This window comes from Triplophysa rosa, linkage group LG1 (genome assembly GCF_024868665.1).
Source record: "Triplophysa rosa linkage group LG1, Trosa_1v2, whole genome shotgun sequence".
Taxonomy (NCBI): Eukaryota; Metazoa; Chordata; class Actinopteri; order Cypriniformes; family Nemacheilidae; genus Triplophysa; species Triplophysa rosa.
The window spans coordinates 2,089,880-2,113,195 of NC_079890.1; the positions used below are offsets into that span (position 1 = coordinate 2,089,880).

The 23,316-nt window shown below is 37.5% G+C and overlaps 2 protein-coding genes across 4 annotated transcripts in view; one reads left to right on the plus strand and one right to left on the minus strand.

Moving 5' to 3' along the window:
• The window catches only part of LOC130562307 (E3 ubiquitin-protein ligase TRIM39-like), a 4,594-nt gene extending 2,807 nt beyond the window's left edge, over window positions 1-1,787 (plus strand). The window contains 3 exon segments of the mRNA XM_057347251.1: window positions 73-249; window positions 330-356; window positions 477-1,787. Coding sequence (XP_057203234.1) covers window positions 73-249; window positions 330-356; window positions 477-1,024 — 752 coding nt within the window. The 3' untranslated portion in view covers window positions 1,025-1,787.
• Window positions 1,788-2,070: 283 nt separating this feature from the next.
• Window positions 2,071-22,448, minus strand: mctp2b (multiple C2 domains, transmembrane 2b). 3 transcript variants are annotated; one of them, XM_057330957.1, is made up of 22 exons: window positions 22,344-22,448; window positions 16,901-17,464; window positions 14,345-14,465; window positions 11,612-11,754; window positions 10,261-10,337; window positions 10,070-10,181; window positions 9,926-9,958; window positions 9,517-9,684; window positions 9,304-9,434; window positions 8,301-8,487; window positions 7,872-7,965; window positions 7,403-7,505; window positions 7,211-7,313; window positions 7,011-7,112; window positions 6,801-6,875; window positions 6,462-6,581; window positions 4,677-4,790; window positions 4,501-4,542; window positions 4,286-4,395; window positions 3,974-4,083; window positions 3,610-3,707; window positions 2,071-2,597 (listed from the first exon to the last, which is right to left on the minus strand). In XM_057330957.1, the coding sequence occupies exons 2-22, from the start codon at window positions 17,384-17,386 to the stop codon at window positions 2,520-2,522; spliced, it is 2,607 nt and encodes an 868-aa protein (XP_057186940.1). In that variant the 5' UTR covers window positions 17,387-17,464; window positions 22,344-22,448; the 3' UTR covers window positions 2,071-2,519. The 3 variants fall into 3 exon arrangements, with proteins under 3 accessions (XP_057186940.1, XP_057186950.1, XP_057186959.1); XM_057330967.1 differs by lacking the exon at window positions 9,926-9,958; XM_057330976.1 differs by lacking the exons at window positions 16,901-17,464; window positions 22,344-22,448 and adding an exon at window positions 15,413-15,582.
• Between the last annotated feature and the right edge of the window lie 868 nt (window positions 22,449-23,316).

Genomic DNA, 23,316 nt, shown 5'->3' on the forward strand with positions numbered 1-23,316 from the left:
TCTCTCTCTCTCTCTCTCTCTCTCTCTCTCTCTCTCTCTCTCTCTCTCTCCCTCTCTCTTTCTCTCTCTCTCTCCTCATGCTGAGGGATTTCTCTTCTCTCCTGCTGTAGATTGACTCATCCCTGTACAGACCTCCACACACCAAGAACTGGTCTGAGATCAGTATGAAGACTGATGTGAGTGTGGAGACTCTGAGGAGAGCTCTGACTCAACTGCAGGAGACTCTACATGACAAACTCACTCAAACTGGTACATGAAAATTAGAAAACGTGGTTTTAAGTCTCTTATAGAAACTCTTGATGATGTGTTGTTGTGATTTGTGTTGACAGTGTTGAGGAAGATGCAGCAGTATGCAGGTACAATGTGTGATCTTCACATTCACTAACAATAATACTTGACATACACATACTCACCTCTACAGTTATAAACACATCAACATCTTTATATTGATTCATATTCTCTGATCTCTCTCTCAGTGGATGTGACTCTGGATCCTGATACAGCTCATCCAGAACTCATCCTGTCTGAAGATGGAAAACAAGTGAGAGATGGAGACATTACACATGAACTCCCAGATAATCCAGAGAGATTTGATATGTGTGTCTGTGTTCTGGGAAAAGAGGGATTCTCCTCAGGGAGATTTTATTTTGAGGTTCAGGTGAAGGAGAAAACTAAATGGGATTTAGGAGTGGCCAGAGAATCTATTAACAGGAAGGGAGAGATCACAGCGAGTCCTCAGGATGGATTCTGGACTGTGTCTCTGAGGGATGAGAATGATTATTGTGCCTCTGGTTGTCCCCGTGTCTCTCTGTGTCTGAGAGTGAGTCCACAGAAGGTGGGGGTGTTTGTGGATTATGAGGAGGGTCTGGTCTGTTTTTATGATGTGGACAACAGATCTCATATCTACTCTTTCACTGGTCAAACTTTCACTGAGAAACTCTTTCTTTTACTCAGTCCAGGTCCTCATCATGGAGGTAAAAATTCAGGCCCACTGATCATCTCACCCGTTCATTACAACAAATAAATGAACACACAGGATATAAAATACTTGGAACTAAATCCTGGTAGAGTTAGCATAGCGCAGACAAAATGTCTCGCACATGCACTCAAAAAAATCTAGAAATTTCATGACACCATTCATTCTACACATCAGCCTCTTCCCACATTTCTTGTCCAATCAAATGCTATTTAGAATCCGAAGCATATCACCCCTCTCACTATGACCCTGAAGCAGCGCTTTAAATCTGCCACTTCACACATTATGTTCTACATGGTGAATGATGCACAGTGCACTAGATAGTAGATTGGGATTGACTAAGATAGTGTAAACATGTTGTCAATTGGGACGATTGTAGACTCTTTACTAAGGGGAGTAACTAAGTTATAGCACTTGGTATTACAAATTATTTTAAGTTAAATCAACTTGTACTTTAATATTAACATTTTGAAGTCTCGACTAAAAATTCGCAGTATGGTGATATTTTCATTGTATTTCTTATTGTGAAATGACTGGAAGTACAAGTATATTAACCTGTCATTTCACACAAACCTAAGAACTGTTGTTTCTTTCCACATTCTGCTTTACTGATGTGTATGTATTTCAGTGAAATCCCAATCTGTGTATTGTCTTAAACTGTTGGAAGATCTTATTGGAAACACAAACCAATCCATCTTTAAACATAAGCATCTCTGTCATCAAGTATAGTAACTGTATACTGTGAAACTGTTATGATGTTCGTATAATCCTATAAAATATTCAGACAATATCTGTGGTGTACATTGTGTATACAACTGGAAGTAAAGAACAGAAGTAAATCAGTAGCACACAGGACATACATTTAATCCTGTTAGATTGGAACACTAAAATTGATTTGCATCTCTGTGTTTAGAATTTTATTATTGCAGGAAATAGATTCACTTATAATATCTGTAATATTGTTTTTCTCAAAGGCACTTTTCATGCACTCAAGCATACGTGTATTATAAACATTTTTTTCTTTTTTACAAATAATTAAAATTTAAATAGGCCCAAAATATGTCTTTACAAAAAATACAGGTGAAAATCGCACACACACACAAAAAAATAACGTATTATTCTTGTACACGTCTGACAAGACGAGACAAAACAATGCATACAAATGTGTATAAAATTGTACTTTAACTGCACGAGTGACTGCAGAATTTCCAGACTATGACGGAAGCTAGTGAAGAACTTTCAAGATCAATTCAGTTCATGAGAGTTACTGTACGTTGCTTCACCTCTGACTGTGACAAACTGACCAGAGCTGTACAGTAAGAAGTCTTATGCGTATCTGTGTTATCTATGTGCAGGTTCATTCAATAAAATCCGGTATCATGTTTTTATGATGTACAGACCTCCAGCAAGAAGGATTTCATTTCATCCACACAGAATCAAACACATTTGCATTAAAATATACAGATCACCTGCAATCTGCTTTTTAAAGTAAAGTCTCTATTGTGTGCCAATGCGCCTTCAAATGTTCTTCACACAAATATTCTCAGGGGTCTTTATGGTGGGCTTTTCTTCTCCTGTAAGTTGTGTGAATGCTACAGCTGCTGAGCTCTGTGTACTGCGCCTGAATAAAGAAGATTTTTTCAAGACATTAAAATGCTTTCATGCACGTTCGTTTGAATGTTTTCATCATGCTTATTACAATGAATCTGGTCATGTGACTTTAACAAAGCGGCCGGCCACCAAGAGGGGGCGATCACCCTTACGTATCGGTCTTTGTCAGGTGACGTCACACTCGCCAGAATCGAAGAGCATTATGGGTATCGCCGCCATTTGTAAGGTATCAAACGCTGAGATGTTTTATCTTCATTTTAGAGATAAAAGGGTACATTCTTGTTGTGTAATATACTGACCAAAAGTCAGAGAAATAGGCCTTTTGTGTACATAGAAAAAGTCTTAGATCTTTGAGTTCAGCTCATGAAAAATGGGGGCAAAAACAAAAGTGTTGCGTTCATAATTTTGGTCAGTGTATGTTGTAATATTAAGACACACGATAGAAACAGCCGAAAGCTTCACCACTAGGAAACAAAAAGAGTAAGGTTTATTGGTAACGTTAGGGTTAGGGTAGACTCACATAACCTATATTGCTTACAATTGTGTGCAAATCAATGGTAGACAAATGCAGTACATATAATTAAGTGTAAGTAAATGTACTTATTTTATACCGTAAAGAAGATAGTAATATCCAAAAATGGGCACTTGACTATTTGGGGCCAGGTAGTATGGATCTTTGTTGTTAATGAATGACAAATTATGTAAGTTACAGTTCCTGACATCTTTGGTGAGATGAATTCGGTATCGTATGAACTTGGTTTGGTATGACGTTTGAATTGGTCTTTACTGTACCGCTCCGTATACTTTCAGTTCACTGCTCAATGCAGCGATACCTCCAAAATGGCGCCTCGGTGACGTCACACACAATAAACCCACGTGTCTGACAAAGTTATGTAGAGTAAAATTTTGATGTACCTTAAATTATATTGATATCATCAAGAGAGACAACGATGAAAACATTCAAGACAATTATAAAAAACTTGATTTTAGCATCTCGTATTAATCAATTCTGCGCTTATTACCATTTGGACATCTGAAGGCACTCTGGAGAGAAAATCCACCACCTCATTGTTATCAATGGCGTATGGATTGCGCAGTTTCTTTGTGAATTTATGTATACCTGAAAAACAACATAACACCAGGCATTGAAACTCCTCTCTTCGCACCCCCAGGCAATTTTAAAATAAACTGCAATTATTTTACTAATAATTAAGAAAATAATACAAAAAAGAAGTGCAGATTGTTTTAGAATATTTGATGTATATTTTTTTATCTTGCACCTGACTATGTTTTGGATGTGCGTATCTAAACTTTTGTGTGACTAAAAATGAATTAGCTTTGTCATTTTCTCTAAGGTGCAATATAATACAGTATTGGATGTCTTACCCCATAATAAAACAATGTAGCGAACTGGAATAAAATATGTGATGATTGTGGCAATGATGAGAACCAGGAAGGCCAGATTAGACAAGAATGGCACTGACCAGTTGAACGTACTGAGGAGGAAAGGCAAACATACATCACGTTTATTAGAGAATGTCCTCTTATGAAAACTGCTAGCATCAAAACTAGTTTACTTAGCGTTTAACCATTTCAGAATATCAATGCATTACCGTAGATAGCAAGTTTCATTAATTAAAAGTCATTGTGAAATATGGTGAAATACATCTCGAGTGAAAAGATGAACATAACACACACTTCTTTATTCTTTCCCCAAAGCACGCAATCTCCTCCAAAAGGTTCTGGACCGCGATGACAATCTCCTGAACCATGTAAATTTTCTCCATTATCCCTTTCCTTTCGGACTCCTACAGCAGCAAAAAGAAAAGACAAAATGTTTTCTAAGATGAATGAAATTGTGGACTTCTTTAACAAGTACGATCTTGGAACAGTTAGAAAAAAGCATGTTTTACCTTCTCATCTTCATCTTCCTCTTCATACATCTCCATGGTGTCCTGCCAAAAAAACACCTGATTGAATATCATTCAAGTTTACAGATACCAATATGTCTGAAGAACACTCATTGCAAATGGGGATTTTGTTCCAAAAAGTTGATTATGTAAGTCACTACTGAGGGCAGTTCGCTCACCAGGTCCCTGCTGACTCTCTCAGAGGCGATCTGAAGATAGTTCCACGCGATGAGTAAAACCAAGAACAGCGGCAACATGTAGAACTCCCAATACCACACTGTAAGAATAAACACCTGCGGGAGACGACATTTAGACTCAATGAAGAGTTAAAGATCATGGCTGAGTTTTCCGAAACCTTCTTAACGCTACGTCATTCTTAAGTTATACCTTAAGTGTGGTAGCGATATATTCTTAAGAATGACGTAGTGATACGAAGGTTTCGGGAAACCCAGCCCATTTCATCAGATGCATCAGAACATTTGGGTATAATAGTACATTTTCATTCAGATGGCCAGGAAGAGGATGGAAAATTGCGAATACGAAATTACGAATTATAACAATAAGTTGACCTGAGGTGAAATATATAATGTATAGTTAATTATAAAACAAAAAATTACACTGGGCATTGAGTTTATCACCACTGTATGATACTTAATGCAGCATTTGTCACAAATTAAATCTTAATCTAAAATCTAAATGTTAAAGCAAAATCTAAAAACGTACTTAAACAAGAACAGCGAATTCTTTAGCCATCTTTAAGAATCGGCTGAAGACACATCTCTTTCGTTAACACCTGACACAATAATACTAACTATTTTTCGCTTCTTTACTCTTCTATCTCTTCTATTCCTTCTAAAAAAAGTGATGGGCTATATGTATATGTGTATAGTGTCTATAGCAGTGGTTCTCAAACAGGGGGGCGCTAAGATGGATCCAGGGGGGCATTTTATGAAATGTATTATCATTTTTTTTACAATCAAACGTCAGAAAAATAAGACCACAAACTAAAAGAATTGATGTTCCAGCATTGTATAATTAAAGGTACAGTTTGTAACAATTTTGCAGTAAAATATACACTAGGCCAGTGTTATATATTTTGTTCAGCTGAGTACTTACAATATCTCAAATGTTTCCAACTACTTGTAAATCGTGAGAAAATCTTCATTCTAAACAGTGACACAGGGCTGTGCAGTCGCCTGCCAATGGCGTCATATCCGCGTTCCCCTTTGTTACCGCCTTTACTGACGTAGAAACCGCATGACAACAGTGTCGTGGACATATGCGGAAGTAGTGTCTAGCAAGCCACTAACTTGTTTCGAGCAGTCACTTATTTATGGACCACAATTATTCGCAACATTTATAAAACTTTACCGCATCCGCTAACATGATTTCTCGTTCCCGTCTGATTGATGGCCATCAGCGGTGGAGTTGAAGACAACAGATCCCATCATTCCACGCTCCTTCACAGCGTCATCAAGCTACGCCATTGTTGTTGTTTTGATCGTGCGCCCTCTAGAGGCGGTTTTTACAAACTGCACCTTTACATGTTTTTGGTTTCATTAAAATTCTATGTTTGAGATCATCAGTTATTTAGGGGGGGGGGATGAAGCGATACACCCTACACAAAGGGGGGCTTACAAACGAAACAGTTTGAGAACCACTGATCTATAGGTATTGTCTATATGTATGTGTTTATGGAAGTAAAAGTATGTAAAGTATGCCCTTTTGTTGCGCGGATTGCTTCCATTGTTATGCCTCGTTTGTAAGTCTCTTTGGATAAAAACATCTGCTAAATGACAGAATGTAAATGTAACATACAAAACTCATAAATAGACACAACAAACAGAAAATTCTAACTGATGTTTTTGCCGCAGCTTTGACTCTGAAATGAACATAAAGCACTATGTCTGGACTTTAAACACACGTCTAAGATGGAGAATGTATCGTTGCAAGATTTGTCTCACCAGAAATGCTACGATACTCCTCTGAACACTTTCCCACTGAAAACAACTTTTGATGAACTGGTTCACGCGGCACACGGCTCGATAGAGGTTCCTCACGCGAATAACATTCCTGGCAAGAACCTGTTGATATCACATTTACATGAAGTCTTTAAGCAGACGCTTTTATCTAGAGCGAATTACACATGAGATTTGACAAACATCACAGCAGTAAAGAATATAAAACACATTTAACAGGACAGATTTTCAGAATTTCGAATTTTAGTTACCGTGCTTTGCCTTGCATAGTAGCATACCGTACTATATCATACTACACAATATAAACCCAATTGAACCTCGTACCTTCTTAGAAAACTTGGCATTGTCCTCAATGAACTTTTGATCTCTAGGCGTGAACGTCCTGATGCTTGCTTTGACCTAGACAATGGGTTATAGAGCCAAAATATAAAAGATGAAACATAACACTACAAATGGCATATCAAATGATTGTCTTCGATAAACTATATTGATATAAATTGAATCGTGCGTCTGTTGTGCTTAGCCCGGACTCACAGAATTATAGATAACTTCAAGCTCCAGTAATATGGTCCCTTTGGATAGTCCTCCCAAATTCTCTTTTCTCAGAGGACAAGCCACCTGCTGGCCATTACGTACCTTTTGCAGAATAAATAATTATAATTAAACAAATTGGTTTATAGCAAGCAAGAAACTTCATCATTGCTCTTCGACAAATGTAAATGTTCTACACTCACCGAGAGTAAAGGAATGGCCACCTTCCCCAAGAAATCAGGAGCTTTGTCTCCATCCTCATCGAACACGGTTATTTCCAGAACTTCATGAACGTCCTTCACTGGACTGCTCAGGAAACAAACAGAACGAAGATGAGCATATTTACTTTAATTTCGACAATATTAATGTATTAAAAAAGCAATACAGATACTAACAAAGTGAAGACTTTATTCCATTCCGGGTTGAGGGTTTTGTAGATAGTGTGAGTCTGCAGTCTGTTGTTTCCCAATTCAAGGACGCAAAACGGATCGCTCTTTCCTAATGACACACGGAACACCAGTAAACGTCACTGACAACCTTCATTTGCAATTATATTTCACAAATGAAGGGACATTTCAAGTCTTTCATCATTTACTATCCCTCATGTCATTTCAAACCTGTATGGCTTTCTTCTGCAGAACACAAAAGAAGATATTTTGAAGAACGTTGGTAACCAAACAACACTGACCCCCATTGACTTTCACTGTATGGACACAAAACCACTCAAAATGTCTTCTTTTGTGTTTCACAGAAGAAACATTCATACACTCGTGTTATAAAGAACATGGGGGTGAATAAATGATGAGAGTTTTTATTTTTGGGTGAACTTTCCCTTTAAAACTTTACATAAAATTAGCCAATCACCATTCAGATCAGCAGCCATGATGTCACAGGCCTTGATCACTTTGACCTGAAGGAAGCCAACATCTCTTTTGTCCTTAAAGCAGTTCCTTAAACTCTGCTGAGACGAAGAAAGCAATTAAAAAATGCTTTTGTAAAGAAGTAAGCTCATGAATATCAAATGTTATGTGATGTTATACAACATGATGAAGGCGTTAGATAACATGACGTTAACAGTTAACCTGCGATATTGAGTTGATGCATATAAAAACACAAACCAAGACATTCTCATCTGTTAAAGAGTATCTCATTTCTTCTGAAATGTATATCTGGTGGTTTTGACAACCAGAGGCTGCGCAATGCTCATTGACCGTGGGACAGCAACTGAAAAGTTGACCTTTTCAAGATGGCGGACCAGCATTCGAAATAACACATTGAGGGATGTACACATACGTATTTGAAGCGCATGTTTTCTCTCTCGTGAGGTTCCTCCAGCGGTGGAGCGACGAGGTCTGTGATGGAAACACCAGTGCAGGGTGTGGGCGTCACGAGAAACACGACTTTCCCTCGACATGAATCCAGCTCCGGTGTGAACAGTTTGGACTCATTCAACGGCAACCCAGACAAGAGGACCTCACACCTGAAATGTGTTACATAACTTCATTCTTAACTCTAATGACAACATTACTTATGACAGAAAACAATTGAGTCAACTGGTAGAGCATTGTGCTAACAGTGCAAAGGAGAACTAGCATGCTGATAAAATGTAGAGTTTAAATGCACTGTTAGTCGAGTCTGTCAAATGCTCAAATGTAAAGAAAATTGTGTCATAAACTTCTACTGTTAAAAAGTAAAAATATGCCGCTTCTGTGATGTTACATACAGTATATTGTAAACAAAATGGATGCCTTAAATTTCAACTTTTTAAATGTTAAAAGCTACAGCAACTCACCATTGCCCAAAATGTAAAATACTAAGTAGAATCTGAATGTAGTTAAAAATTTAAAGGGATAGTTCACCCAAAAATAAAGAATTCTGTCATGAATTACTCACTCTCTAGTTGTTCCAAACCTGTATAAATGTTTGGTTGAACACAAGGAAAGATATTTGGAAGAATGCTTGTAACCAAATAATTCTTAGACCCCATTGACTACCATAGTAGGAAAAATGACAATGGTAGTCAAAAGTACCCCAGAACTGTTTGCAGTCCTACATTCTTCAAAATATCTTCTTTCGTGTTCAAAGTTTTTTTCCAACTATGGGAGTCAATGGGGTCCAAGGACTGTTTGGTTTAAAGAAATTCATACAGATTTGGAACAACTCGAAGGTGAGTAAATGATGACAGAATTTTCATTTTTGGGTGAACTGTCCCTTTAAGACACAAGACAAGTTTGCATTGTATAACACAACATATACAATTCCGTCTGTGAAGTCATTCCCAAAACCTCAGACTCACTGTCCATAACATTCCTCATATTTCCGTCCCCCTTTTCCCATGACTTCAATTTCCAGAAGGTTTGATCCATCTGGAAACTGGCTGAAGTCGAACCTCTCTCTCCACTGTGGGTTCACCTTCTTAATTTGACTCTATTAGAGTGGAAGCATAAAAAGCATTGATATTCTGTTATAACAGAAGAAACTTTAGATGACCATTCATGGTCCTCCATACCTTGCTTTTATATTTCTGATCCCCCAGTTTGAAGCGTACAAACACATCGGCCTGTCCGTCCAATGGAAAGTCCCGACCCTCCACGAGAGTGATGGTGAAGACTCCGGTCCACAGCTGGCTTTTCTTCATGGACTCCGTGAGACGTCTGTGGTGTTCTGGTGTACTTCCCTGAGAAACAGCACACATATTGAGAAGCGATATTAGACACCGGTGGCTCCGGATAAGAAAATGCAAATGACAAAATGCAGCTCATACATAAAGTTAAGGCGAGAAAAAAAAGGCTTGATTCAGAGGTGATGCAAAAAATGCAAAGCTTTAAAAAAACTTTTGGGAAATCGATTTCAAGTTAATAATCAGAAGATTTGTAAGAGATTAGGGGCATACGTGCTATTCTAAAACAAATCCTCACCGTAAAACTTCTTTTTTTCTTCTGGACAAACCTCTTCACAATACAAACAAAATGTTAAGACATGAGCAGCAAAACAGTTAGTAACAGAGTTAGTAGCGGTTGCAGTGGGAAAAAAAAGACTTTGCAATTTAGCGCAATTCGTACATGTTTTTTGTTCTTGCTGTCTCGCACGGATAAACAGATGTCGATGACTATCACACCCATATCGTCCTCCAGGCTGTTGGGGTCGTCCAACGGCAACACCATTTCACTGGTCCTGTTTCAACGGTCCAGACGAAAAAAATATGAGAAACTAAACTCAAGGTTCAATACCAAGAAAATATCATTCGACTTACTTTTCAAGTTCAAGTTCACTGAGGACAAACGCACAGGAGCCCATGAAATCATCCGTGGTCAAATCTCGGTCGTAAACCTGAATGATTGATGGATGAATGAGTGTACTCATAGTATATATTTATATATATTAATAAACCGATTTAACATCATGTGTCATATAGGGGTCATTCTCACGAAACCACTGAAACATTATAAAGATTTTAATTATAAAACACAAAAAATGATGATAATAAACATAATGGTGTTCTCTACCTTGCACAAAGCAACTAATATACAGTAGGAATGAATTATTCATGTATTCATGATATTGACATTCACATTACCGTGACGTGTCGTAATAAATGCAATGAGTAAAATTTAAATATTCTGAAAAAAAACCCAATAAAATAAGATTACATGTTCTACTAGATGTTCTCGAATGAACAAAAAACACTGACAGAATATTAATGGAAATAAAAATGAAGAAATAATGAAGTGTCCATGATATTCTCATCCTCCATAACATTTTTAACAAAGGACCGTTTACAGACAAACAAAGATAGACAATAAAGTTTGATTTTACTTTATATTTTTCTAGTTAAAAGCTTAATATTTTCATGTCACGCTGTGTACACGACTTTATTCATTGTCATTACTACTACTCCATGCTGCAGTCCCCTAAGGGGGGGAATAAAAAGTGACTAAGGGGCCGTTTACACGAGAAAACGCAAAAAAATGATGCGTCTTGGCCGAGACGGAAACGTTTGAAGACGGGTCTCAAAGTGCAACTTTTTGAAAACGCCGCCTTTTTCGTTTCCATGTAAACTGCAAGACGGAACTTTCCGATGACGTCACGCGCATGCATATTACGCGCTCGGTCGCGCGAGTATAGCCAAAACAATATGGCGGCTTCCCGTACTGTGAGCTCTCGCTGCTCGACTATATATTAACGTTTCCCCAGCAAAATGTGGATTTGCTGCACCAATAAGACCAGCGGAGACACATTATTTACATTCGCCAGACTTTAAACACACATATACGTCGACCACGGTATTAAAAAGCACTTTTGGCTTATTACTGTGCATGTGTATGTGCAAAGGCACGTCCGGTTTCTATACACAACATCGCCACCCAATGGCATGGCGTGCATACTACAGCGGTTTTATCTGTTTTTCTGGATCCGTGTAAATGCAGACAAGTTTTGATAACGCTGTCATGTGTACGTGAAACTTGTCAAAAATGCAAAGGAAAATCTTTTCCGTTTCTCATCGTGTAAACGTGGCCTCAGATGAAATAAAAAGATGCGAGCGTTTATAAGAAACCAAGATTTCGTGAGAATCACCCGTAGAGGCGTCGAGAGTAAATCTGTACCTTGATGAAGAGTTTCTGGTCTAGCTTGCGGACTGGGAAAGAGAAGGATTCATTCCAGACCGGATTCAGATTCTTATACACCACTTTACTTTTGTAAAAGGTTTTCCCATCCAGCTTGAATTTCACATACGGATCGCTTGTGCCTGAAATGAGAGCTTTTTAGTGACTTCTTCAAACGTAATTTAATATCGTTCCGTAAATGGTGTGATTTTTTTCATTAGGCAAAAATAAATAAATAAAACATTTATTAACATTTGCAGTTGATAAAGTCTTGCTGTTTTGTAAAAACAATCAAATGGGTTTGTGGCATAAGCAATGTGCCAACAGCCATTCTGTTGTCCAATGAGAACATGAGAATATAACCAACCATATAACAGGAAATTACATCTTTGGTTTGCTAAAGTCAGGGAGTTTCCTAAACATATCAATTAATGCACTTCCAGATTTGAATGCAATACAAATCTGAGTTTTGGCGGTCTCAGACATCTAAATCTCCACTTCATTGATAACCCTTCTGTGAACGGCACATACTTGCAAACAGGTGCATGTAGAATCAGAGCCGTTTCATTGAGGCACCGCAGACCTGCAGTAAACTCAGTTTAGTCGCTTGTATGGGTTTAGCATCCTATGAGGATGTGGTTGACACCTCAGATCAAGATCAATGCACGACAGCAAACCAGCATGTTTCCTGACTCAAAGTTCTCAACAACTGCCCCCGGACTGTTTCAAATGACCCCATAATATTTCAACTGCACCTGAAATGCTTCAAATTCCACTGACGGAGAATTGTTTCAACTGCCCGAACCTGTCTATTTGACACAGAATAAAAAAAAAACGTTTTCACCAGTAGGGGGCAGCATTTAGTGTTACTTCATAGTTCCCTCATATGTTACGATCTCTTATCAGTCACACTTTGAACGCCAACTGGATATTTCAATTAATCATCAGCAATAAAGGCGTGTGTGGAAAACACAGACTGTAATATGCAAACACACTTTAAAACCTCAGGTTGATCTTTGATATTAAAGACACACACATTTGAAAGCAAGCAATAACCAAAGAAAGTCAGTCATTCATATTCAGCTGTATTTTCATGGAAAAACATTCCTAGGAAATTGACACGAAACAGGTCTCAAACCTAAACAACTGGCCGCAAATACACAGACTATTAAACAGGAAGGGTGTTTGTTCAATGGGCTTGTATTGATGACGCAACACAGACACATATCCAAATTGAATGTCTGCTGATCTCCCGTCTGTTTTCACACGTTAAAAGGGAAATGAGTGATCTGAGAGTCTAGGTGTGTCCCGTCTCCGAACGGGTGTGACCTCAGACAGGTTTCAATGTGCTGTGAGGAATGTTGGCTAAACTATGAAGGAAATGTTACTGTAGAGATAAAGCAAAGCAAATACAAATCGAACTCCAACATTGTTCTTCATGTATCGTTCGGGCTGGAAACACTGGATCGCTAGTGTCATGCGGTTGCCAGGTTGATCATTTAAAATTTCGACTGTGTCATTTGGTTTAAGTTTCGTTCTATTAACTACTAACAAAGATAAAAGATAAAACATATTTACATACTGTATATGCGCCACTTCCATTACTATGAATGGGAAGGAAATAAACGCACAATATGGCCGCCCTACCGAAGAAAACCCGGCCTTCCAGTAAAAAGAGCCAATCATCAATGGATAAAGCTGATCATCCTCTGGGACGGGCCAACCTGTGCGACCTCAAACAAAGTGCTTTTACTGCAATTTAAACTTAGCGCACCAAAGTTATGGTACAGTTGATGTCAAGTTTAACTGTTGTACGAAAATATGCTATTTATTTGTGATTTTTGCCAGCGATTTTAGAAATATCAGTCTTGCCCATTCACGTAGATAGGACTGTAGTCTTGCTATGACTGAAATAGCTGCCCGGACTATTGCAAACGTCACAGAGTGGCACGACTTCCATATTTGCTAATAACTTAGCTAAAAGTTTAAGTAATTTAAGTTCATCATTTACATACATTCTGGATGAGTGGACTTTTTTTCATTATATACTGCATACAATATATTTAAATGCAACAAATGAACTCGAAACAACTACATTTTCTTTTTTTAAGAAAATTTAAGTGTCGTTTGCTACTGCAAAATATAATGGTTCAATGCTAGGGGTGTCTGGTTCGTTGTTAGGGCGTTGCTATGTTGTCTAAAGGGCCGTCCACGAACTTCTTTATATATGTCTACATATATGGGTTTGATATGAAGCTCAATAGCATTTATTTCATTTGATCTGTTTATTTTTTAGTCAATAAATACACGTCGATTCTAAAGTCAGATAAATAATTGTAATCTCAGTATTTAGCCGAAAGAATCATGATTCTGATTTTTGTCATAATCGAGCAACTTAAACACTCTTTTAGTTAAAAAAAAAAACAGGTAGCCCCGCCCCAAACTCGTGTCATTGGCTGAGCAAGTCAGAGCACTCAAACGCATCTCATTCAGTGTGAACACACAGGAAAGTCTACATTTTACCTATAGGAGGAAGTATTTCACATCTCCTTGCACACACAGATGCTTTAACACAAGATTGACAGCAGTACATTCGATGAGTTTATCCATTCCTATGGGAATGTTAATCTTGCAGGTACACCTTAACAAACAGTCGCTTAATTGTCGTTCAAATGCAGGAGGTGTATTGTGTTTCAGGGTGTGGTTTGGTTATACACACATATCGACACCTACCGCATCGGTCTCTTATGACCAGCCCACGTCCCTCTTTCAGGCATATAGTGAGCAGGTACGATCTCTCACGCTCTCTCGGATTCTCGCCCGCTCCGGGCGGCTCTTGCCTCATGTCCGGAGTCTGCAAATAAAATATAAATAAATATCCATTATTTTTCCTTAAAATAGCTCATACCAAAACCAGTTACAGCATCTTTAAATATAAACGTTCCGTTAAACAGTTATATATATTTTCTTTAGAAATGATCTGTAATCTTAATGTCAAAAGAAAACAATCAAGGACATTGTAGGCTGTTTGCTCATGTCAAAAGCACATCCACTCTGTATGGCGTTCAAACAAGAGTAAACCTTGAGCTTTCAATGCCAGCTGAAGACATGAACACTGACATGCACAGTATGATCCGTTTCATGGGCATTAAAAAAATCAAATTAGCTTAACGTGTCATATTATATGGGAAAAAACAACACGCATATCAGACACATTAAAAACGTACATTATTGTGCTCGATGTCATGCATGAAGGACATTTCCGAACCATTTCTGATCAATTGTGTCGTCTGTTCTCCAAAAAACAAACATAACAAACGATCATTTGGATGTCATCAGAGCAGTAATTCACAAACTACAAAACTGGTGTGAATTATTTCCTCATTTTGAGCCTGCCGGCTATGCACTTTGTCATGGTAACTCTTAATATTCAAGCATAATGCTGAGAACAGCCGGTCTAAATAGCTTTATTAAAAAATTCCTTAGCTGCAGGGAAGAGAAATCTTCATAAAGTCATATTACAAACAACAACGAGGAATTCGGCAGTATTTTATGGTACTTAAAGCAAAAGCAGTCCTGGTTTTACATGACTTTACCTTTGGTGGGGCAAATACGCCCAAGAACACAGCACCTGCAAAACCCTGCTTTTAAGACCCTTTTAAGATGCTGTATAATTTGTTTTGAGAGGGGCAGTGTTGGGTTTCTCTTCCTTACCGCAAACCTAAAGGTAATCTTTCTAGATTTAGCGATTAAAGGTTTAAGGTCTTACAAACCACCTTGAAAACACAACAGTTTACTCACCCAAAAACATAAGGTACCAATCGCATGAGTATGAGAAGTAGCGCCCACATGAAACATCGTTAATGTGACAACACCACTAAAAGAAAAGAAAAGGATCACCGAGGCGACAGCAAGCAGACAAACATACGGCAGCGTCCATCTTCATCTGACCGCGGGATCTATAACTGTGTGCTTACATTTTGTGCGATTACAGTACCGTAGCAAAACACTTCCCCGACGATCATTTGCATTTTAAGCAAATAGAGAAGCGGCAGCATGCTCTTAATGTGGATTACCACATTCTCTGGCTTAGAAATGTTACGGCAAGTTCCTGCAGCGATGACATTGATGTTCAGAGGAACTGCATTACATAATAGAGTCATGATGCTCTTCCCTAAAGGTAAGTAAACAAAATAGAAGAAGATCTATTTCATTTGCTAACTTTATGTTAACCTTCGATTTGAATGACAATATAGCTAGGTGGATAATCCCTTAGGATAACTAACTTTTGTTTTTAGTACGCTAAAAGGTTTTAGGTATCATAGTTTAGGTTTTATTATAGTAAAAGTGTAGTAGCCATGTTATTTTGGCCGACCCTGTGTATTACTTCAAATCTATTGCTGTAGTAAATCCATGGTTCACTTTCATAAGGGATGCCAAAGTTGTAAAAAGTCCAGCCCTGTGTTTGTATCGTTGACTGAGACTAAAACATTCAAATATATATCTGTTAATTGAAATTAAATTAAATATTGACTTAAATATTATTTGAAAAAATATTACTATTTTCAGCCACAACAACAACAATAATAATATTATTATTATTATTATGTTAAAAATTATAGAAATTATATTTTTATATAATCATATATGATTTAAATATTACTTGAAATACTAAAAACTGTTGCCTTAGCAATAAAAGTATTAACTGAAAATAAACAAAACTAGACTTGGCAGTATTAATATTAAATATTACTACTACTAATAATAATGACAAAAGCACGTAACATTTGATATTTTTAAAACGGCAATACATCAATAAATAAACTCTAAAACAGCACTAGTTTAGATAGATCAAGCTAAACGCTGGCTATTCCACAGTGCTTGTAATGATGGATGTAATGCAGTAAAATGCAGAAACGACTCCTCACATGAGAAAGTACTGTAGTTTAGTATTTACTACAGTAAACTTCCTTCATACTATAGTGTTTATGAACCTTTCTATAGTAAATATTATAGTGACTACTGTATATTCGCTAAAATAAATATAACAGATACAACAGTACACAACAAAGTGAAGTAATAATTATAATATTGTACAGTACGGTGCCATTAACTACGGTTTACTAAAATCATTTAATATGAGGAAGTATTGTTCACCCTTTCAAGAAAACAAGAAAATGTTTGTGTAACACAGTCTTAAGAGTAAGCTGCAATAAAAAATGGAGCTATTATAAACTTCCTTCCTCCGGCATGATTCATTCAACTGAAATATCAACCTCAATATCTTACCTCAGTCACACTCTCTGGTGAGGGAACTTGCGTGTCTCCTAGATTTAGCATCTGCTCCATGTTTTCCGAAGCCTCAAAGAAGTCCTGCTCCTCGTGTGCGCCATCAGAGACTGACTCCTGCGACGGCCAGACCTTGGAGTCCACCAGCATGTTCAGCGAATCAGCAAGCCCGGTGACGGCCCCTCTTCTCTGCACATTCATGTCGGGAGGGGTGGGTGGTTTGCAGACGGAGGAAGGCCGAAGGTTAGCTGGCTGCTGGTGGGAGTGGCTCAAGGGGGAGGATGTCCGATGATGGGAGTGGCTTATGGGGGAGGACAGCCGACCCTTGTGAGGGACATCTTCTTTAGACGTTCTCATCCGCTGGTCCAGCAGACGCTCCTCCCTCACCTCTGGCTTGTTGGGGTGCTTGATACTGCCGACCCGTGAAGATCGAAAGAGTTTGGCTTTTTGGCGCAGGGTGCCAATCACAGACCTTTTGTCCTCCATGACAGGGCCGTAAGAGTTTACGTGAACTTCCCAAGTTGGCCGTACAGGCCTCTCTCTCACATGCTAGAGCTGCAAGACCTGCAGGGATGACAAGGGAGCAAACGAAATAGGATGACATGTGGGCGGGTATATTAAGAAAGAATGTCAACCATCTAAACCAGCAGGAGACCAGCATGGACCTATAAACCATGTTTCAAAACACAGCTACCATCCTACGCTGGTTTTAACTGGATCAGAAAAGTCTAAAGGAGCCGTCTGAGAATTCATTTTCTTCAGTTTCTAAATCAAAAAATCACTCTAGGTTTGCACTGGCATCTGTGTACAGGTTCTGTAAGCCAAGTGAACAATGTGGTAGGCGGAGCCTCCAATGCGCATGACTTCATGTGTTTCCTTTCACTTGTAGAAAATCACACATTATATGAACACACTTTAAACTGTCACGTCATGTGTTTGTTCCTTGATCCGCTAACACATTTTCACACTGCAACATTTTCTGTGATATATGCAACATTATATGTGCAAAAGGCAATGTAACATTTGCAAGTTATTTGTTATTTTTTAAATTAGTTTGAATGATACACACCATGCAATTTACTCAATCTCATGCCATCCTCAGTTGAACTCAAACAATGATTTTATTTGATTTCATTTTATTAAAATGCCATCACGTTGCTCTTAAAAAGACATACATCCCAAATACATTTTGAGCATTAAAGCGAAACTGAAAAGGTTCTCATGCGTCAAGAAACGTGCAAACGACTTTGTATAGTCACAACGCGTTGTGTCCAAAAGAAAATTACTAAACATTACTTTTTTAGGAAATGGTCAAAAACTGTAATTGTTTATTAAAGTTCATATTGCTGCTTTAACCCTTTTTGACCCGCAAATGACGTTTGCTAAAATAAAAAAAATTGTTCTCTGTCCAAATGGCATGATTCTTTGTAAAGTGGTCAACACTGTCTAGAGCTACAAAAATGGAATGATATCTTGATTTTATGTTGGTGTGGAAAAAAAAGTCACACTCATGGTCTTCGGGGTCTCTGGAGACCCCGCTTAGAAAATGGACAAAATTCATCCTCAAAATCAGAAACAACGCAGATCACACATAGACAGTAATAAAGTGGCACACTTCCAACAATGCAAAAAGCATCCACAATGCAAAATGACACACACACACACACGGAGAGAGCAATTTAGCACAGACACACAGTTCTCTTACAGTTAGTAACTGATGTTTAGATTAAGTTTGTAGAAAAGCCATGTTCGGTATTCGGCCTTTGGCCAAGTGTTTCATTTTTATTCGGCTTGGGCCAAGAATTTTCATTTCGGTGCATCCCTAATTGAAATAAATTATAAACTCTAAAGACTGCAACTCTTCTCTTTGTAACACCTTGTTCAGGTTTGATTGTAATCCTAATGTAACATTATTGAAAAACTGTTCTTTTTTTTTCAGTACAAAAAATGCTAAACTTTGACAAAAAGTAATTTTTATTGTTATAATTGTGATGTCATAATACGTATGAATAATATGAATCCAATCCATTATATGAATCCAACTGAAAAACTTGAAAAGATATCTTTTAGTTGGTCTAACAGCACATAACAAAAAGTGGAGCTCTGCAGCAATCTACTGGTAAAAGTGATAATTTTTTACTTTTAAAACGGCATTTTCCAAAAGATCTTACATTGAACCATGTCAAATGATCCATGTTATCCCCACGAATGAAAGTTAGAAATGTGGGTCTTTTATAAAGTGAATTTGACATAAAAAGCTGTTATTGTATAAAAACCTATTTTAAAAAATATTTATTTATATAAATTTAAAATATAATAGATCCTCCAAAAACTGCATAAATTTCGAGTAAAAACATTAATAAACAGAGTAAGATTACGTTTGTTTAAAAAAACAATTATTTTGTTACAAAATTATATTTGGTTGCCTGGGGTGTACACCCCAAACGAATAAGGGGTGCATAAGGGTTAAATACTGTATGTTCAGACACTTGCATGTGGCAATACACTATTTACATATTTACAAAATCAAGCTCAAATAGAGTTACGATCCAGATAGCACATCTGTAAAATGTCTGCTAAAGATCTGGAAAACATCTGCTGTGTAAAAACATCTGCTAAACGTCTTAGAAAGGCAGTTTTACATAAATTCTAAACCATAAACATCTTACAGACATCTTCTAGATGTCTATATGACCTCTGACAGGAAACGTCTCAGAGATGTATTGCAGATGAGCAAACCATCCAAAAAAATACGTCTTGCAGACGTACTGTAAATGCAGACATCAAATAGACGTCTCCCTGATGTATTGTGTGCTATAAGGGGAGACTTTTGACAGGCATAAATAAATAATAGACTTAAATCAAAACAGAAATATAATAAAGGCAAAATACATAAAACAGAGTTACTGTCTGCCTGCCTGCCTTAAGATTCTATATAACTGTGTTTTGTTGAAGGCTCACAGCAACATGCTATAAAACGACACTTTACAACAAAACTGCATTAAACATTTAGCGGCCCAACATCTGCTGGGCTTAAATTGTATTGATTTTTTCAGCTGTTCTGAAGGTGTAATTTACTGTAGACACTTGACAGGTCTGTTCTTGAAATCGACCAAAAACTACTGCTTCGAGAAACTGCACTGAACATTTACAGTGTGATTCAAGTCCCGTGATGTCACCTAAGGGATGATGTGTCCAAATTACATTTTCATTTGTTTTAAACAGGCCCAACACGTTAAACGCCTAAACCCTTGAACAGCCGCACACAAGCTCATCCCACATCTTTGTGTTGTGAGTGTGACATGCTGTAATGTGACCTTGCAGCTATTTACTGCTAATGGACCGAAGACACGTGATTCACTTTTTGTGTTTTAATTACATTGCTCATACTTATTGTTATGGACTTCTTCAGGATTCTTTAGACCTGGGCCAATGAGTAACCAAGCAGCCACCGGCCGGATCATCCAAGCAGATTGTTCACATGCAAGCAACATTCACATTTACTTTAAATCATCCAGTTATGTCACACGTAAAACATGTTAAATAAATACTGTAGCATTAGCAGGGCTGATTGAGATGTAACAAAATATTCTAGAATTCTAGAAGTCCACCAACACAGAGGAAATAAATCTGACAAAATAAATCCTTTAAGCCGCACTGTCAAAATAGGCCAGTGTGTGTGTGTGTGTGTGTGTGTGTGTGTGCTGTATTTGCGCAATAATAATAATAATAATAATAATTTATAAATAGATTACGTTTTTTATTGTAAATCATTGTATGATATAAATAATTTATACTATTATCATCATTATTGTTGTTTTGGTATTATGAGTAAATATTCTCTATGATGATATTTCTATATTTTATCGTGTAAATAATGTAATAAAACCATACAATTATTATTATTTCTGTGAAGATTAGAGATTAAGCGTTATAACTGTTGTTTATACAGTAACTGCAGGACAGAACTTTGTATTGATGTCACTCTGCACATCTTTCTGCATGCTTGCACTCATACACTTGACCTGGACTTCATCTCCCTCTGCAGTCGGACCCATTATCTGGGGCTGGACTAAAGCCAGCAAACCATTCTGTGACAGGAAATATCCCAGTTGGGATTCATGCAATACCTGTGGCTAGTAAATATAAATGACCACTTTTATAACATCTGGATTCTTTGAGCGCAGAATCGTTTCAAAGATCACAAAAACAGAAGAATGAGTTTCCTCTATATGTTTTCATTCAGCGTGAACTGCTTTACTCTCTGTCATAATGTTATTCAACTTTGAGGAACTTTGAAAAGAAAATCTGATTGCTATTTTGCGCTCACATTTTACCAGAGCGGCGGCGCAATTTCAATACAACACAATCTAAGTAACACATGCCAATAAAACAGCTGACAACACAATAGCCAGGCCTACATCAACCAAATGAGGCGTTTGATACAAGCACTTTCTAAAACGGCATGTAATCATTAACTGCAGTGTAAATAAAGCCGGCTGTAAAGTTAAGCTAATAGTTAAGGAAGGTGGAGCTGTGCAAACATCATACAAATCCCTCCAATAATGTTCCAAACGCACGTGCACATGAGCCTTCATGGGTTTACTAGCCATTAATAAACTCATTTCACTCATTTTCACAGTCAGACACCGTCCCACCTGTACATTACAGCATTGGTTCTCAAACTGGGGGGACCCAAGATGGATCCAGGGGGGCCACAGATTTTTTGGCATTTTACGAAATATAGAAATGTATCACAAATTTTATGCAATCAAACATCAGAAAAATAAGACCACCAACCAAAATAATTGATGTTCCAGCATTGTATATCTGAATATGTTTTTCGTTTAATTCAAATGATAAGTTTAAGATACTAAGTCTTTATTTGGGGGGTCACAAAGCGTTGCACCCTACACAAAGGGGGCCTTGCAACAAAAAAGAACCACTGCATTACAGGAACCCATGTGAAACACACATGACATACATTGATTTACACCTGAAAATATAGTTACATTTACAGTATATGGTTTATTCTAAATAAAACAAACTCTCTTTTAAAGCTAAAGACACATTTCAGCATCCTTTTTCCAACTCTGGTCACTCCTGACAGTTGTCAAACTAAACACACATAGTCCCCCCAGAACACAATGCATTGCACTGACAGCCCCATTAACTTTCACAAAGGGAGAAATATTACCGTCTTCGAAAAAACGAACAAAATGCCATTAATTCAACATATCATCACCTGTCTGACATAATATCTTATGTCACGGAAAGACTGTAAATAGGTATGGAAAATGTCATCAAATAAATATAAGTAATTAAAACGAGCTCATGTGCTTGCGGGACAGTCCCAACATCGACATCATCCAATATCCCTAGGTTTCAATCATTTAAATATATGAACAGTTATTTGAATAAATAACATTATCAGAAGTGTTACCTGACGTGCAGCGTTTAAACCATTTTCAAAAACACGTTTTCACTGGACCGGAGAGAAAACATCTCATCTGTACACAGCAGTGCTACTGGTAACTTCCTACTCGAGTAACACGAGTACAGTAAAGTAAAATACCTCTTCGATCAGAAATAAAGCATGTGGGAGAGGAGCAAATCAGATGAAATAATTACACTGTGGGCGGGGTTTTAGTGGCCCAGAACGCGGTGTTTCTAATTGGCCAAGTAGGCTAAGATGGGTTTTCTGTTTTACCTGTTCTGCCTTTATAATATTCTTATATTAAAAACCATTTTTTGTGCTAATAAAGCTTCCATTGTTAATTTCCAGGCGTTAATTATTAGCCAAAATGTACCCTTAGCACAGCGGAGAGACGGCGTGTCACGTGATACCTGTAACGTTTCTCAACGCTAGGTAAGATGGACCAATAATAGTCGTTTGTGATAACATTATAAAGGCGGCGCTTTTATGCGAAAGTGATTTTCACAAAATTCGGGTATCAGTATTATGAATCAATATATTGTAATTATTATATATTTTATTATAGAAACGTTAAAATAAACTTCCAGGTGGCTCAATGGAGAATTAGGAATTCGGAGCCACCAGGCGCCCCCTGGTGCAAGAAAAGCGTTTCGTGTCTTTATAAATAGCTAGTTATATAAAAATTATACAATACTGACAGGGCCTACATAAAACAAAGTTTCTGTAATCTGTCAGTCATGTGCATGATAGAGTAATTCAACCATTCACGTTGTCTCGTTCAAGTTGTCAGTTCAGATCAACTGAGATATACTGTAAATGACTCTTTGCATGGTGACTTTCTGATGGAGTCTTGTGTCACAAATAATAATAAGAAAATAATCAGCACATTAAAATGGTCTCCAGTAAGAACTGAATTAAAAAAAATTCTGTTGTGATTGGCTGACTTTCTGCAGCTTTCTCTCCACACTCGTGAACATAC